This window comes from Rhinichthys klamathensis, unplaced genomic scaffold (assembly GCF_029890125.1).
Source record: "Rhinichthys klamathensis goyatoka isolate OS25496 unplaced genomic scaffold, OSU_Roscu_1.1 h1tg000271l_1, whole genome shotgun sequence".
Classification (NCBI taxonomy): domain Eukaryota; kingdom Metazoa; phylum Chordata; class Actinopteri; order Cypriniformes; family Leuciscidae; genus Rhinichthys; species Rhinichthys klamathensis.
This window is the reverse complement of record NW_026606791.1, coordinates 70,921-88,773: the sequence shown is the minus strand read 5'-3', so window position 1 is coordinate 88,773 and position 17,853 is coordinate 70,921. Positions and strand designations below refer to the sequence as shown.

At 39.0% G+C, this 17,853-nt stretch overlaps 1 protein-coding gene across 1 annotated transcript in view; it reads right to left on the bottom strand.

Annotated features, from left to right (window-relative positions):
• Positions 1–234: 234 nt before the first annotated feature.
• The window catches only part of celf3a (cugbp, Elav-like family member 3a), a 37,760-nt gene continuing 20,141 nt past the window's right edge, over positions 235–17,853 (bottom strand). The window contains exons 6-17 of the mRNA XM_056268413.1: positions 13,918–13,966; positions 13,129–13,254; positions 10,240–10,319; positions 9,879–10,022; positions 8,474–8,578; positions 7,697–7,841; positions 7,437–7,577; positions 6,133–6,192; positions 5,411–5,515; positions 5,009–5,152; positions 2,834–2,970; positions 235–1,406 (exon numbers count right to left, since the gene is read on the bottom strand). Of these exons, the coding sequence (XP_056124388.1) occupies positions 2,843–2,970; positions 5,009–5,152; positions 5,411–5,515; positions 6,133–6,192; positions 7,437–7,577; positions 7,697–7,841; positions 8,474–8,578; positions 9,879–10,022; positions 10,240–10,319; positions 13,129–13,254; positions 13,918–13,966 (1,227 nt within the window). The 3' untranslated portion in view covers positions 235–1,406; positions 2,834–2,842. The remainder of the gene's footprint in view (positions 1,407–2,833; positions 2,971–5,008; positions 5,153–5,410; positions 5,516–6,132; positions 6,193–7,436; positions 7,578–7,696; positions 7,842–8,473; positions 8,579–9,878; positions 10,023–10,239; positions 10,320–13,128; positions 13,255–13,917; positions 13,967–17,853) is intronic.

Genomic DNA, 17,853 nt, shown 5'->3' with positions numbered 1-17,853 from the left:
GCAGGATAATTCAAATAATTTGTGAGGAATTAAAGTTCATACAGCCATTATAAATATGCAGTAATGTTGATACACAGCCTTTTCCAAAACCAATGAAGACTAGAGCATACATAATTAATGAGTGAAAATATGTTCTGCTGCAAGTTGGTATCAATATATATTTTAAAGATCACAAAATATCACAAATACACATACATTTATTCCATTAATGACACACAGGCACAAACAAAAAAATATTGTTTAAAATTTTATTCAAATTTTTTTTTGTAATCGACAGGTTGTGAAACAACAGTTGAAGAAAATAAATAGAATAATAATAATAATAATAATAATGATTGTTCATTAATGGTAAATCTGTAAATAAAATGTCTAAAAATACATGGATTCATCGGAACATGTGCCAATGATCCTCTATCTTCATAAATAATTTAAAAAATGCCCTCCAAGAAATTGATAAATTAATTGCAAAAAAGGATAGAAATCATTTTCCCTAAATAATAATAATAATAATAATAATAATATCCCAAATGTTTAAATCTTGACCTTCATTTTAAAAGCATGATATATACAATGAAATACATTTTTAACGTTCGTGAATCTTCTCGAATCATCCACAAATTTTTTTCCATAAAAAGAAAGAAAAAACGAACAAAACAAAACAAAAAAAACCTCTAACTACAGCATCTCTGTGATAAACTATATTCAGTCATTTTAGGGAGGATTGCAATATAGGACCAGCATCCTATTACCACAGGTCATTTGTTTCTGTAAGAATTAAAGATGAAGAACTATGTATAACTGGACTCAGATTAGAGACCAAGAGCAAATCCTTCCAAACTCCCAAAACGTCTCTAGCTACCGTACCACCCATGATTCTTTGCTCTGATCGCGTGGACCCAGCCCCACCCTCCCAACTGTTTCGATATGTCTACACATGGTCCCCTGGAATTTCTATATACATATTTTAGATTGCTGCAGAAAGACTTTAATAGTCCGAAGTTTTTCTTTTGAACCCAGATGTGAAACTCGTGTAGTACTGACATATTAGCGTTGGTCCCATTTGTGTATGTATGTATGTGTGTGTGTGTGTGTGTGCGCGCGCAAGGCGTAGATGTGCGGGTCGACGGCAGAAAGGTCACGACCCACAAGCACACGGCACAACAGCTTGTGAAGCAGAAGAGTGAGTGGAGTTGCGTTGCTGATTGGTCCTATATCGTATACTGTTAAGGTAGTAAATCATTCTATTTAACCTGCACCTCCTGCGATAAGTCTGTCTTTATTATTATTAAATGTATATTTTTGTTTAAATAATCTCGGTAGGTCTTATACTGTAGTTTTGCGAAAGTTGTTGGTCCCGTAATTTGCAGCAGAGGAAAAGTGACTCCGTTAGTCCTCTCCTTTCTTCCCTGTGAGAGAGAGAGAGAATGAAAACAGCAGTTAGGAGCAAGTCACACCGATCCACAAAAAAACACTCCTACTTGTTTCACAAAGTTAGCATTTGGGAAGGTTATCTAATGCTTACCATTCTATACTTCCATGCAACCTATGTTGTGAGTCAGTGAATGGTTTTTCTTTTCTTTTTTTAATGCAAGTGTGTGTTTTTCTGTGTTAGTGTTTAAAGTGGGGAAACATTTCTGGCAGGCAAACAAATTTCCAACATGCACCATAGGAATTCTGGGCTGTATCGTTTTTCAGATGGTGACTTAACTGCGTCTTTTTGAGTGCTCAAACCAATGATCGAATGTAGTTAGACTGTAAAAATAACCCAGAATTCCTACAGAGGAATGCTGTTCTTTGGTCGGCACAATGCGTTACTTTTCTCACCAAAACAACCACAAAGTGTCACCTCAAACCTCAGCGTGAGAGGTTTGAGAGGTAGAATGAATGAAGTTCCCTACCTCTTGCTCTCTCGCTCTCACGCACGAATCGTTCGCATCACTCACGCAAGCACGTACACAAGCTCACTCGTTGGCACGAAACAGCATACCCACTAGCACAAACTCTCTTGGAATCAAATACAACCACACTGAGACCCCCACCCCCACCCCACATTCACAGTAACTATAACACCACCAGACTACATATGGGAGTATTTTGTAGAAGAAGTAGAGTCATGACCAAACAAAACACAGAGGAGACTGATCAAAAACAAAATCCACCCAAAAGTAGCACATTGAGCTGGTTGATTAGAGTTCAATAGGATCAATTTAGTTGGAGTAACTCCATTAGCTACGAGTTACGTTGAGAGTAAATCACAGATGTAGTGTCAGTTATTGATCAGTATTTATAAAACAAAAAGAGAGTCACAACGCACCAAACACAGTCCATAGTCACCACGGTAACCCGCCATGCACTCTCAGCATGGAGGATACATGACAAAGGGCCAAAAAACAAAACTGCTAATGGCAACCATCACAGGCAGGAATATCGCCACAGCAACCAACACAGGCCAATCAACTTACAAACCAACGCTGTGGGAGGAAGGGGGAGCTTTATTGGTTGCTAGGCCACCGTAGCCATAGCGACGTGGTCTCCGCACGAGTTATGATTGGACGGGGCAGCCTTGGTGCGGATGAGGTTGTGTTTGTTTGTTTGATTGTTTTTTGAACAATGACACAGCACAAAAACAATAAATGAAAGTAAAAATTAATTTTCGACTGCGTTTTTTTAAGATCTAATGCTGATGAGTTATTTAGGTTACAATTCTTTTAATAAATCAATCAAAACAGGATATTCTGGCTAGACTTGTTAGTTTAGAACTGGTCACACATTATAAAGCATAACACAGAGATTTAGAGAAGAGGCGCTTGTTATCTTTTCTGGGTTTCCTCACCTGTTTGTCTCAGTATGGGCGGTTGGCGTCTTTAGGCCTCTTGAGCTGAACTTTAAGCCTCTTCATGCCGATCTGAAAGCCGTTCATGGCCTGGATGGCAGCCTGAGCGCTCGCCGGGTTGTCAAAGCTTACGAAACCTACGACATGAGGGACGTGACCGGCAAGAAGAAAGAAACAGAAGATGAAAAAGCTGCGGAGGAAGCGCATCGGTGAATGAGTCATGCTTGTCATTTAAACCGATTCAACGGCAAACTTCTGCTTGCAGCTGTGGAGAGATTTAACAGACTAAGGCCAGGTTTCATATACAGGATTCGGCCTTAGTTCAATTAGGGCATTTAAGGAACTTTTATAAACATGCCTTTGAAAAAAACATTACTGGTGTGCATCTTGAGACAAAACAATGGCACTGACATATTTTAAGATATATCAGTACAAGTTGCATTCGATTAAAACAGCTCAAACGTGCATTTTAGTCTGGGACTAGGCTTAAGCCTTGTCTGTGAAACCGGGGGTCAATTAAATAACTAGATTGATAATTAAATATGTCATCATGTTGCAATAAATAAATAAAAGTACAATGAAATGTAAGCATAGATAAATACATAAGGCGTGCCGTGAAACACATTTAATTTGTTTCCCACCGTCAAGACTTTGACAATTTTCATTTCAAGGCGTATCTTATGTCGTATTTCAGATGACTTTTCATGTTACACAAGTTAATACATTTCACATCCAATTTATTTATTTGTTCTCACTTTTCATTATGCTTATTGACTGCAACATTTAATTATATATTACATTATTTTGCGATAAATTACATTGTCTGCATCATTTTATTTAATGTATTTCGTATTCCATGAGGTTTTTTATTTCAGGTGGCATTTAAGGTCCTTTTTAAAGGTGGAGGAAGTGATTTCTGAGAATCATTGTTGAACACTGGTGACATTTGAAATCAACCCAAACAAACACACACCTCCCTTCATTGCTCCGCCCCCAAAATGCATGAACACGCAATGCACGAGCAGATGTCTTTATCATAACAGAAGTGAGGCAAAATAATGCTTCATGGTAAAAATAAAGCGAAGATGACGAACGAATGACAAGCAAGAACATGTCATGTCATTCAAAATGAACATACACTACATCAAAGTACATAAAAGCATGAGTTTGTTGTTATAGCCAGAAGCACAACAGCTCTAGACAAACAATGAGACTCAAAACTGTCCTGTTACTGTAGCTAACATTACAACAACAGCATATCTTGGTTCTGTGAAACAGCAAAACCAATGTTACTCGCGTATGGAGCAGAAACAACATGACCTCACGTCCGTTTTCAGGCCTTCTCGCTTCAGTCTCTCCGGCGCTGGAAAGCTTTTCTAATATTAACGTGGGTCCTAAAGCTCTTACCCTTCTTTTTCCAGTGATATTCCTCTGAGCTTTTCTCTTTTGTAATGTCTCTCAGCCATCTCTCTTTCTACAGTCTTTCATCAAATCTCCCTCTCTTGCTCACTCTCTCTCCTCCCCCTCGTGAGTGGACACACCCCCTACTGATGATTGGCTACAAGTGTGTCATGGTGCTCGGTCCGTTTCTCAGAAATCACTTATTGCACCTTTAATGTTACATGAAAAAAAGAATGGTATTTCATTGCAACATTCCACGACACATTTAATCATTTAAAGGTGCTATATGGAACTTTTCTTCTAAAATGAATCCTTTTTTTATTGCCTGTGTGTGAAGGGGTTGCAATCACACATTACAATGAGCCACTTGTTCCAGAGATACGAGATACGAGCGATTTTCTTCTGAGATCGTGACGTCACCGGCGTCCGCAATTTTGCAGCGCGCCCGATGGTTTTCTGCTAATATCTCCGCGAAAACACCACCAAAAACTATGGAACTTATATGGTTCTTTTCAGCTCGACTAGATGGTCCCAACGAGCTCGGTGCTCGCCGAATCCGTCTAGTATTCGCCGAGATATTTGCGTAATAGACGGTATTGTCTATGAGTTTGAGCACGAGCGCTCTTGTAAAATTTGGTTGCAATCTGAAACATCACCACTAGAGGCCGCTAAAAGTTACGTAGAGCACCTTTAATGGACATTTTTTAAAATTTCATTTAGTGTGTTATATCCCTCCACATATTGCATCTAAATCGCTCTTTAGAAATCACTCACCAAAGCATTTGCTCTGATTGGTGGCGCGGTCAACGAACACCTTGGCTGAGATGACATTACCGAAGGGCAAAAACATCTGCAGCATCTCCGAGTCGGTGAACTCCTGAGGCAGATGATAAATAAAGATATTGCAGCCTTCTGGTCCTGGAGAGAGTAAGCAGAGAGAAAGAATGAGCCAAAAGGAAAGAGGAAATGCAATACATGAGACCACACGATTACACGTTTGTTTGTTTTATCATAAAAGGAAGTAATCGTGTTGATTTCTGGAAGAAACATGGTGCTTTGAATCTTTTGGCGGCACAGCATGAGATTAGAGAACAAAGATCGAGAAATATGTTCGATCAATCAAAACAGGATGTCAGTGGTCATAGTACCCAGTGAAACAGGAAATTACATTGTTACCTTCTCGTTGTTGCAGCTGCTGCGGCTGCTGGGGTTGCTGGGCAACTAAGGTGGGCTGATGTGGAAATGGTTGACCGACCAATCCATAAGCAGCAGGATATGTAGCTGTGGGTGGAGTAATGAGGTCAGACATGAGACCAGAGTAAAGTCATCTTTTCAAGTGCCATTCTGCAGTCTGTATTTGTTATATTGAGCAGATAAGACCTTGAGAAAGACAAACTGCTTGCTATAAAAATAGCCTAGCCTAATTTAGCAGTCCTTCATTGTATCTCAGTAGCAAAAATAACCACTGAGTGTTGTAAATCTCGATTAATTTCTCTGAATCCGTTCTTTCGACTATCCACGTCAATAAATTCATTAATTCTGCAATTCATTTACGTCTTTATCGTTCACGGAAGTCCACATAATTTAAAATGTTTTACTAAAAATTTTGTATGTAGGTAATTACAGCTGTTTATGAATATTTATTGTTAGATTGGTGTATATACTGTAAATAAAAACTTGAGTAAAAAAATCTTGTGTTAATTCAGTGAAAACATGACAAAATGTGGAAAACAGTGTTTGTTTATTGTAACTACATTAGGTTGTATTTTACTTCTTGCTTTTGAATTGTCAAATGGTCTAAGCATTGGGGGTTCTGAAAAAGGGAGTACTACTGTATATTTCACATTCTTCACAGCTGACAAATCTCAGAAGGAGTATTAGGAGTTGAGAAGCCTCACCCGTGTAGTGTTGCATGCCTGTATACGCCTGCTGGAGAGGATCCAATGCAGGGCTCTGAGCTGAAGGATACACAAATATTGAAAACAAACAGAAGAATAGGATGAGACAATTGGTATAACATATAATTATGTATACATACATCAGTAAAAGCAAAGTGTGAAGGTTGAATTAGCAGAACAATAGCAATAGTTCATAAAATATAGCAATCCACACAACATAATGGGAGAAATATCAGAGTGGCTCATCTGTGACCAGGACAGCAAGTCTTTATGGAGTATGGAGAGTATATGGTAGTCAGGGTAATGTCGGCATACCACCACGTAGGACTAACTACATCTAACAGGAGTAACTGCCGTTGCAAGAGGAAGCTGTCTGAAAGGGATGTCCAGGTACTAACTCGGATTGTATTCAAAAAACATAAAACCACAGCTGCCCAACACTCTACAGAATTATAACTCCTGTTTCCACCAAAACTGTTTGTCGGAAGCTCCACAGGGTCCAAACTTTGGCCACTAGTGCCAATGTCAAATGTCAGTTTCATTGGTGCCAACAGTGTAAATCTTGGGCTGTGGACAATGTGAAACATGTATTGTTCTCTAATGAGTCCACCTTCACTGTCTTTCCCACATCCGTAGGAGTTACGGTGTGGAGAAGCTCCAAAAAGGCTTAACATCCAGACTGTTGTGTAAAGCACAAGGGTGGATCAGTGATAGTTTGGGCTGCAATATCAAGGCATTCCCTACTGTGTTTGATGGGCAATTTGACAAGGACTACCAAACCATTCGGGAGCTACATGTGCACCTAATGGTTCAAACATTGTACCCTGAAGGGTGTGCCTTGTATCAGCATAATAATGCACCAATACACACAGCAAGACTTGTGACAGAATGTTTTGATAAACATGAAAGTGAAGTTGAACATCTGTCATGGCCTGTAAAGTTACCAGATATAAATATTTTTAAGCCACTTTGGGGTATTTTGGAGCAAGTCAGAAAACGTTTTCCTCCACCAGCATTATATAGGGACCTGGCCATTCTTCTGGAAGATGAATGGCTCAAAATCCCTTTGGTGACTGTGCAGAACTTGTATCCGTCATTCCCAAGACGAATTGATGCTGTATTGGCTGCAAAAGGAGGCCCTACACCATACTAATAAATTATTGTGGTCTATATAAAATATGATGATATAAACATTATATATTGTAAAGCATCACAATAAAATATTTGTAAAATACTGAGTATTGTTATTAAACAATGATACAATATAGCATTATAATTTATAAACACTGGAGGAAGGTCCTCACCCTGATATGGGTGGACACCATTGGTGTAGAGGGCTTCAGTGGCAGACTGGCCATTGGGTGGTGCAGAGACTTGTGGGTAACTGTTGACGATTGGAGGCAGAGCAGGCACAGGTGTGGCAATGGTTGGAGGAGTGTTCGTACCTACAGCGGAACGACCGATCATGAATACACAAATTCAATCAAATACAAGAACATTTGGAAAGAACTTGAAATGCTAGATGTGAAGGACCGTGTTGATGTTGTAGGAGACTTTCATGTACCTGAGGAGGGTGTGATTGAAGCGATGGGTGTGGCTATGATGCTGCTGGGATTGAGAGCAGCCAACTGTTGCATCTGCACCGCGGCAACCGTCGCCACAGGAGACAGATATGCGGACTGAGCCACCAAGGCCTGCTGTTGGACGAGCTGGTTAGGACAACAAAAAAAAAAAAGTGAATCCAGGACTATGACATATAAAACTTTTAGCAGAGTCCTCTGCAGGGGTTGTACTGGGGTTATTAGGTCAAAGCCATTTAAATTAGAACTTCCTGTGTGTAGAACAGAAAGTAATTATCGAAGTATTTTTGGTTCCAAACCTAATATAACCTCCAGTTATCGCTTTAATCCCAATTCAATCCATCCCAATGTGTTTTCTGTCAACTTGGTACATACAGTGGCCCAAAAAATATTTAGCACTTAAGCCACATTTTATGTTTGAAAGTCATTTCATTAGACTACAAGAATCCAAATCATATAGAATTTAGTTTAAAGACAGATACTGTTCAAAAAGTTGTTAGATTTTAAATACATAAATAAACTGACAAAACAAATGTGGTTCCTCAATGGTCATTAAGCTGTTGGTATGAATCTTATTTATGTAAGGCTGGAATACACTACACGTATTTTAAAATATAAACAGATTTTAAAACACTAGGCATCATACACTTGGTTACAGAGAAAAACTGGGCATCATACACTAAAAGACTACCAAACTTTCAAATTGTTTCAAACACGACAAACTCACAAAGAAACATGCATAAATATATAAATATAGATGCCTCATTAGTGGCTGTTTCTATGGGCCGCCATAGGTTAGACGTCTGCCATATTGGAACGGTCAAAACACCGGTCCGTGAATATTCGAGAGCAAGTTGACTGTGCGTCTGCAACCGTAGTTAGACACATGTGTGAACATCTATATTTGCAATAGACTTCAGCAGATAATTTTACTAAACTAACACAATACAAAAAGACAAAGCTTCAGCTAACACAACATTAAAAAGATACCATAGTAAAAAAAAACTGTAATATTGAGTTAATACATATAAACACATACCAACACATTCTCACCTGTGAATGTTTTTTCTTCGGGGATTTAAATCATGGCGGTTTCACAACCAGAAGCTGCGCAATATACTGAGTTTAATTTGTTGCGCTTGTTCTGTTAATTTACTTTTGTTTTGTTATTGTAGTTGTATTGTATTTTATTGCAACACTGGTAGATAGAGGGCAGCTTCGGTTTCAGAAGCGACGTCATAGCCACGAGTTCATCCGTCAAATCTTTATTAACCGACAGCAGCGTTTATATCTGGGTGGAGAGTGGAGCGCACAACACTGACGGGAGCAGCTCCGGTGGAGAACAGTGACTGGATCTAAAACCCTCATATCTCAGTCACTGTAAGTTACCAAAACCACACATGAAATCCCGCAACACACGTTTGTCCAGCGCAGAGTGGCTCTCTCGCACTGTATGACGTGGCGGACAACTAATTCTCCAGTCCGATACTGTTCACACACAGCGCGTGTTTTCAGAGAATGCGGGAGTCTTGAATATTTACAGGTGTGAGTTGGGTTATACAATGCAGTTGTCACTCCCGTAAATAGTTTAACTGTATGTGAACCTGTGTTAAGGACTCAAATACAGGACTGACAACCGTATTCTGCTGCTGTGTGAACGTGGCCATACACTACGATATGTGTTCTAAAATCACTTCAAAACATCAAGCGTGTTTTAATATCCTCCGGGTGGATGGAATCACAGTCTGAAGCTCTGAGTTTGTGCCCACTCTGCAATTTTATGTGAAATCTGTCAACTCCGACTGCCCAAAATCTGCAGACTGGCGCAGACTTTCGGCAACTATTGTCGGCTCATCTAGACTGTAAATCAGGGCAAAAGTCTGAGCAAAAGTCATGTAGTGTATTCCAGCCTTAATATGCACTACTGTTCAAAAGTTTGGGTAAGTTCGGTAAGATTTTTAAAAATGTTTTTCAAGTCTCTTATGCTCACCTAGGCTACATTTATTTGATCTAAAAAGTTTTGATATATTGTAAAATATAATTTATTCCAGTGATGGGAAAGCTGAATTTTTCGCAGCCATTACTCCAGTCTTCAGTGTCACATGATCCTTCAGAAATCATTCTAATATGCTGATTTGCTGCTCAAGAGATGGTGTTTGTGCTTACTGCCTGTGTGTATGCGTTGTAGGCGCCCAGGTGTAGGCTCATGGGACTAATGACACCCAGCTGGGAGGCCACTTGCTGCATACGCCTAATTCCTCTCTCCTTCTCTGTGTCTGCAAACTTTACCACCAGACTAGAAGATGCACCCTGAGAGGATAAAGAAAATTCTCATTCTCAAACAACATCAAATAAAAGAAACTAAGAAGTCCTGAGGTGAAATATGCAGTGGGTGATGTTAAAACAAAACACAAAGACTCTGTAGTGAGTGAGTGAGTATATGAACAATGGCATACTGTGTTTGTGTTATGCTTGTAGGTGTGATAGTGGGAGCAATCCTGAATGTGATTGTGAACGAAACACTAACCGGGAGAGTGCGGCTGCCATGTAGAGCGCTAATGGCCGCCTGTGCTTCTGCATTACTCTGATATTTTACAAATGCACAACCTGCAACACACAACACATCATTAGACAAAGCCAACAAATACATTAGGCTGACATTTTTTAAGTCATCAAGTGGGAGTATTTTAACATCCAATTAAACAAATGAAATCAAATTCAATAAGTTGAGATTGGTACAAATCCCCACATTATTTCCCAAAGCCTACATCTGTACATATGGAAGAGCATAAGTGAATCTGTTAATAATTTACTACAGCAGGTGCATCTGTTCCATTCACACTCACACGTAATTACCCAGAGCACACACATCCATCACTTTATAAATCACAGCCTGTGTCGATTGGACTATCATTCATTAGCCAACATATGCGCGGATGACCGAACACTCACTGCTCCAAACCTACTAGTGTTATATTAGGGATAGGCATTAGGAGTGGCATTTACAGACATTCTAAACTCTATTGGAGTTAGACAACATGTGTCGAGACCCACTGATTGTCGTAATCATACTTTAGATCTAATATTGTCACATGGAATCGATGTTGATGGCGTTGAAATTCTGCAGAAGAGCTATGACATCTCAGATCATTATCTAGTCTCCTGTATGCTCCATTTAGCCAAGGCTGCAAGACAAACTCCCTGTTACAAATATGGTAGAATTATCACTTCTACCACTAAACATTGCTTTATAAATAATCTTCCCGATCGGTTTCTACTCCTCGGCATACCAGATAGCTTAGAAGAACTCGATGTTGCAACAGAAACTATTGACACTATTTTTTCCAGCACTTTAGAAATGGTTGCTTCTTTGCACATAAAGAAGATTAAGGAAAATAGTCCGACTCCATGGTATAACGAGCACACTCGGGCCCTCAAGAAAGCAGCCCGAAAAATGGACCTCAGCTGGAAGAAAACAAAACTAGAGGTATTTCGCATTTCGTGGAAGGAAAGTCTTATTGCATACAGGAAGGCCTTAAAAACAGCTAGATCTGCTTACGTTTTGACTCTCTTAGCAGAGAACAAACACAACCATAGGTATTCATTTGATACAGTGAACAGAGATTCTAATTATTGGACCAAAAACCTCCACACGTAATAACATAGCATACTGTCTAACACTTGATTGCTGCTCTGTGAAGTCTTTGTCGTCAGTTAGGAACCTGGGTGTGCTCTTTGATACCAATCTTTTATTTGAAAGCCACATTTCTAGCATCTATAAAACCTCATTTTTCCATATTAAAAATATATATTAATTACAACATATGCTCTCAATGACAACATGAGCAAGTGCGGAACAGTTAGTTCATGCATTTCATGACCTAAAGGCTAGATTATTGTAATGCTCTACTGAGTGGTTGCCCTGCACTCTTAATAAACAAACTCCAGCTGGTCCAAAATGCAGCAACTAGAGTTCTTACTAGAACCGGGAATATGACCATATTAGCCTGGTTCTGTCAACAATGCACTGACTCCCTATTATACATTGCATACATTTAGAATCTTGCTAATTACTAACAAAGAACTAAATGGTCTAGCTCCTCAGTACTTGAGCGAGCTATTAACGCATTATAGTTCTTTCCATCTATTGCGATCTCAAAATTCTGGCCAGTTGATAATACCTATAATATAGGTATAAACTGCAGGCAGGAGATACTTTTCCTATTTAGCACCCAAACTCTGGAATAGTCTTCCTAGCCTTGTTCATGTACACTCTGTCAGTTTAAATATAGACTAAAAACACATCTCTTTAACCTAGCATACACATAACACTATCAATGTCTATAAGTCAAATCAGTTAAATGATTGTTAGGCAGCATAAATTAGGTCTACTGGGAACACTTTCTACAACACCCGATGTACTTGTTACATCGTAAGAAGAATGTCATCTACGCTAATATTAGTCTGTCTGTCTCCTCCTTATCCCGAGGTTACCGTAGTCAGCCGGATCCGGTCCATATCCAGATCAGATGGTGGACCTGCACCTAGACACGACCACAACGCAGCCCTGAACGTCAGCAGAGATCCTGTCAACTAGACAATCCCCTGTGAAGGCATGGTCGACATGACAGCCATCGTCACAGATCGTCAGCAGAGACCACAAGAACCAGACAGGTCGTCCGCACAGACCCTATGGCCAGCTTTGGCTCCATACCAGCTTGATGAATCGATCTTCAAGCAAAAGGAACTGGATGAATATTTGAATGCTACTGATCCCGATCTGAATTCTGACTTGTTGTGATGCAGCCTGAATCATAATCAGACCATGTTCGTTCATTGGCCAGAGGAGAACTGCCCCCCCCGACTGAGCCTGGTTTCTCCCACTGTATTTTTTTCCATTCTGTCACCTGATGGAATTTGGGTTCCTTGCCACTCTGGCTTGCTTAGTTGGGGACACTTAATATTCAACAATATTATTGATCTGACTGTACTGACGCTGTTGTATGAGAACTGAACTGAGCTGGACAATGACTTTTTTTTTTTTTGCAGAACTGCTTTAATGAAATAATTACTGATCTTTACAGCAGAACTGAATCAACACTGAACTGACTTCAGCTGAACAACAGCCAAAATGCATAATTTTCCAGTTATCACTGTAAAACTGCTTTGAAACAATCTGTATTGTATAAATAAAGGTGACTTGAATTGACTTGTACTAATACAATGCTGGTACAGACGTGCTTTATTGTCTGCAATCTTACTGAAAGAGCCTTCAAGTCAAAGACAACTAATAATTAATAAATAAAATGTTTATAAATATTTGTCAGAATTTAAGCCTTATGAATGATAGATCTGGTTAACACTATTCCTTGCAGAGGAAGGATGAAGTGCATGTATTTGAATGTGGCTTGCACACCTTTGCTGGCTCCGTCAGGCCCTCTGAGTACTGTGCACTCCTCTATACTCCCGAAAGGCTCAAACATTTTTCTGACATCGGTGTCTGACAGCTGTTTCCCCAACATCCCCACAAACAGCTTCCTGTCTACATACAGAAAGACAGATCATGATAAGTATACATATACTAGACAAATGGCTGTGTAAGATCATGTATCATTTTAAAGTGGTAATAACCATCAAATGATCTCAGGCAATATTTGTCACTCGATGATAGTGAGGTTCATGTTGCGATAACTTTATTGGACACTAGAGGGCCCTAGAGGACTGTCATTTGCTGACCAACACAATGGCACTAGCCCATGTTTTCTTGTGTGTATTAATGCAGGATTAAAATGAAAGAACCATTTCCATTGAAATTTGGATTGTGTTGACGTTTACATCCAATAAGAGATTATTAACTCAGTCTGTACTCATTCCACATCCATTTAATGGGTTTAAAATGTTGAATTATTTATTTATTAATGCATTTTGTTGTGTGTCTACTGAGATATACTTTGAAGACAAAACTATCCCCATAAGTGATTGATAGATAGATAGATAGATAGATAGATAGATAGATAGATAGATAGATAGATAGATAGATAGATAAATATGATAAAATCATGTCTATGTAAAATCCCCATAAAACATGAAAACCCAACTTGTATGTGTATGTCTGTCTGTCTGTCTGTCTGTGTGTGTGTGTGTGTGTGTGTGTGTGTGTGTGTGTGTGTGTGTGTGTATGTGTGTGTGTGCGCGTGCGTTTTACCTCCTCGGCCCTCACTGTCCGCTGGCTTCACTTGAATGGGGCGGTTCATCTGAAACACAGAGCACATGATCACATGATCAACTGTACTTCCTAATCCAGCTCTTTCATTTCCTCTTGTGTTTGTGAGTGCATTTATTGCACAACGGTAGCTGAATGTGCGTAATGTAGGTCTCAGGACCTGTCCATCTGCCTCAATATTCCAGAGTTAAAAGAAAAATCTCCACACTGGTCCTGCTTCTGTTGTGTTTGTGCCCCTTTATCTCTGCTCTCTGCTCTCTCCATGTAGCCTTTGTACTTGTTTGCCTCCATTTGAGGCCTAATCGCCATCTCTCACGTCCACTTTTATCTCTCATCAAGAATCCGTTTTATGCTCTTTCTCTCTCCATCACACTTAATCCTGCCCCTCTCTCTCTATTTTTCTCAGGCACCAGGAAAAGCACACACCCACGCGGGATTGGGGAAGTGATGGGATTAAGCACGCTCGCTGGCTAATCTGGATTACAGACGCACGGCAGATTAAAACGGTGAGAGATTCTGGGCTTCTGAAACAGAAGAGAGAAAGAGGCACCAGGGGAGCAAGGGAGGGATGGTGACATGAGAGGGAAAAAAACATGAAAACAGAATGAGGGAGAGAGAGAGAGAGAGGAAATGAAAATGGAAAGGGAAAAAATAAAGAAAAATATTGTATATATAACCAAATTTAACCAAGGTTAGGTGGAAAAATAAAACCCATTTGATAGTATTAATTTATAGTATTATATATTTGTGTGTGTGTGTGAGTGTGTGTGTGTGTATATATATATAGTAAAGACATTTACATCATGTTACAAAAGCTTTCTAATTCAAATTAATGCTGATCTTTCGAACTTTTCTATTCGGCTGCTGAAAATTCAGCTTTGCTATCACAGGAGTTAACTATATTTTAAAATATATATAAACTGTAAAACAGTCATTTCAAATTGTAAGAATATTTCACAACTTTTGATCCAATAAATGCAATCATGGCGAACATAAGAGACTTTTAAAAACAAATCTTTCAGACTCCAAACTTTTGAACAGTAGTAAACGTTTAAATAAAACGACAGTTATAAGTATAACCACAATTTGCTACAATACTGAACTGTAAAAGAAATGTGACAACACCTTAGTGGATTATAAAACTATTACGTCCATATTATTCTCTAAAAACAACCATTAAATGATTGTTAGGACTAAATTCTATTTTACAGCAAAATGAATGGAAAATATAAATGAGCATGAACAGTAGATAGTATTAGTATTGTAATTAAAATGACATAGCAATTCTACATGGAATTGTTCAATCACTCCAGCCCTAATTTAAATAAATACAATTAGTAAAAGAAGTGGATGAGAGGCAAGGAGAGACGCTCTGAGCTAAATTACCCGAATCAACATAAAAGCGTTAATTATGCAGCAGGTGACATTTCGGCCCAATTCAGATCGCTTGGTTTTATCCGACCAGGCGCGATCACTCATTTGGGGTCCGTATTGATCACGCATTTGCTTGCAATCACTCTCTCCTCACACACACGCAGAGGCATATAAACCATACATAATGACTTTCGCTATTTCACAGCACTCCAAAAATATATTACACGACTCGCGGAGAAGGGCGCAAACAGAAGGGCATTTATCAGGATGACTAATGAAGCAGGTCTCATTGATTGTTGCAGTAATGTAAAGCACTGTAAAGATCCCCAACACCCACTATACGTCTGTTCTGGATCAGTTCTTTTGCCTTCCTAGTGTAACTCCCTCTGGTGATTACTAATCTGATCTCAGTGTAAGAGCTTGTTTTGTAGCGCTTAAATCTGAATTGCCTAAATTGCTTTGTTTATCTTCAGAAAACACTGGCATACAGGGGGAAAATAACTTTTGAGGGAGTTTTATCATTGTATCGGGGGCAGGTGCTCCCAATTTAGTTCATAAACAAGGTTCTTTAATGGTTCTTTCATCACTTTTTTCTTGAATCCCCCCAAATTCATAGCATTATTCGCAGAGTATCTACTTAAATTCATAAGTTCACGTACATTCACACATGAGGAGCCATGTAGTGTGGAACCAGATTCAACGTCCGTCGACGAAAACAATGGTGTTAGTGTGCCATATTTGAACAATACCTTTCAAATTTGAACAATACCTTTTTTTTTTTTTAAGAAATTAATACTTTTATTCAGCAACAGCACATCATATTAATCAAAAGTGACAGTAAAGGCATTTATAATCTTACGAAAGATTTCCATTTCAAATAAGTGGTGTTCTTTTAAAACTTTCCTGAAAAAAAAATCATAATTTTCACAAAAATGAGAACAACTGTTTTCTACATTGATAATAATAAGAAATGTTTCTTGAGCAGCAAATCAGCACATTAGAAATATTTCTGAAGGATCATGAGACTGGAGTGATGATGCTGAAAATTCACCTTTGCCACAGGAATAAATTACTTATTGTAGACTTAATGAAAGTTATCATGAGCATTGTAATGTTTGAAGCGGATGTCATAACAAATGTCAGCAGACCGGGAAGATTTTAAAACGAGCGGTTCATTCATAAATCCGTAAGATCTTACCTTCATGCTGTGGAAATACAGGGCCGGGACCACAAAAGGCCTATACTATAGCGATAGAGCAAACAGCAACTTAATTTTCATACAAAACTATTGTATAGCTTCAGAAGACTTGGAATACAGCAAACAAGTAGCATGAATCACTTTTATCATTTTATTCACTTTCACTGCACTGTAAAATATTCACCGGGATATTCTGCAAAACATGACAGTGAGTAAAAGATGACAGAATTAAAAAAGAATTTGGTGAACTGTTCCTTTAAAAGTTTAGATCAATGTATTGATCAATCAAAAGAGGAAAAGTGTTCTTTGGAGAGGTTTTCATAAGTCCTCTTTTGACGTTAGGCTGTAAACCCCTTTTTAGACCTTTATTTTCAGTGTATAGAGTGTATAATGCACGTCAGGTAGCTGGCCAACTGTTGACTGCATGAGCACTTTGAAATGGTCAGCAAAATGGATTAGGTTAATGACTGTGCCATTTTGGATTCATTTTCGGAAAGGAGCCAACTCACATCAAGGTTGAGGCAAGGGAACAGCTCACTCATTTAACATGTATGAATCAACAGGAAGATGGCACATCAAACCAAAACATTACTGAAAAGCATCATTTCTGTACAGGCTACAGATGCGCTGTGATGTACGAGAAAATCCTTTATGAGCTTTATTCACGTCTATCCTTGCACTGTGATGAGTCACTGAGCTTCAAGGATTCCAGAAAGGAAAAGCAGAGACAGTGGCAGAGAACAAAAAGGAAAGGGTGAGGAGAAAGGGTACAAAAGGACAAGAGAGACGGGAAGAGACAAGAAATAGTGGGGGAGAGAGACAGAGAGAGAGAGGGAGTCGTGGCACTGCCACTTCAGGTCGGCACGGCAACCAACCCTCTGTCACCATGACAACGGCGAGACGAGCTACCCAGCAGGTAAACAAGGTTGCCCCGGACGACGAGGGGTGGGGAAGGTAGTGATGGGAAAAAAAGAACGAGAGACGGGGGAAAAAATAGGGCGATGGAGGGATCAAAATGGATGAAAAGTGAGTCTTTGCGAATTTATTTATGAGAAAGGAAAATAGAGAGAGACAGAGATAGACAGAGAAAAGTAGCAGGTGTAACTGCTTTTGTTGCCAAAGCAACAGAGGCAGTGAAGACTCTCCATCATCGAGCCGAAAGAAACCTGTTGGCTTCCACAAACACTGCTCGACAAAGAAAACTAATATAACCACACTAATAATTACAGATGATTAACATTCTACAGTTGCTTTTACATTTTTTCAAAATAACTGTTTTCTATTGTAATATATATGAAAATATAAAATTTATTCCTGTGATGCAAAGATTAATTTATAATCCAGTC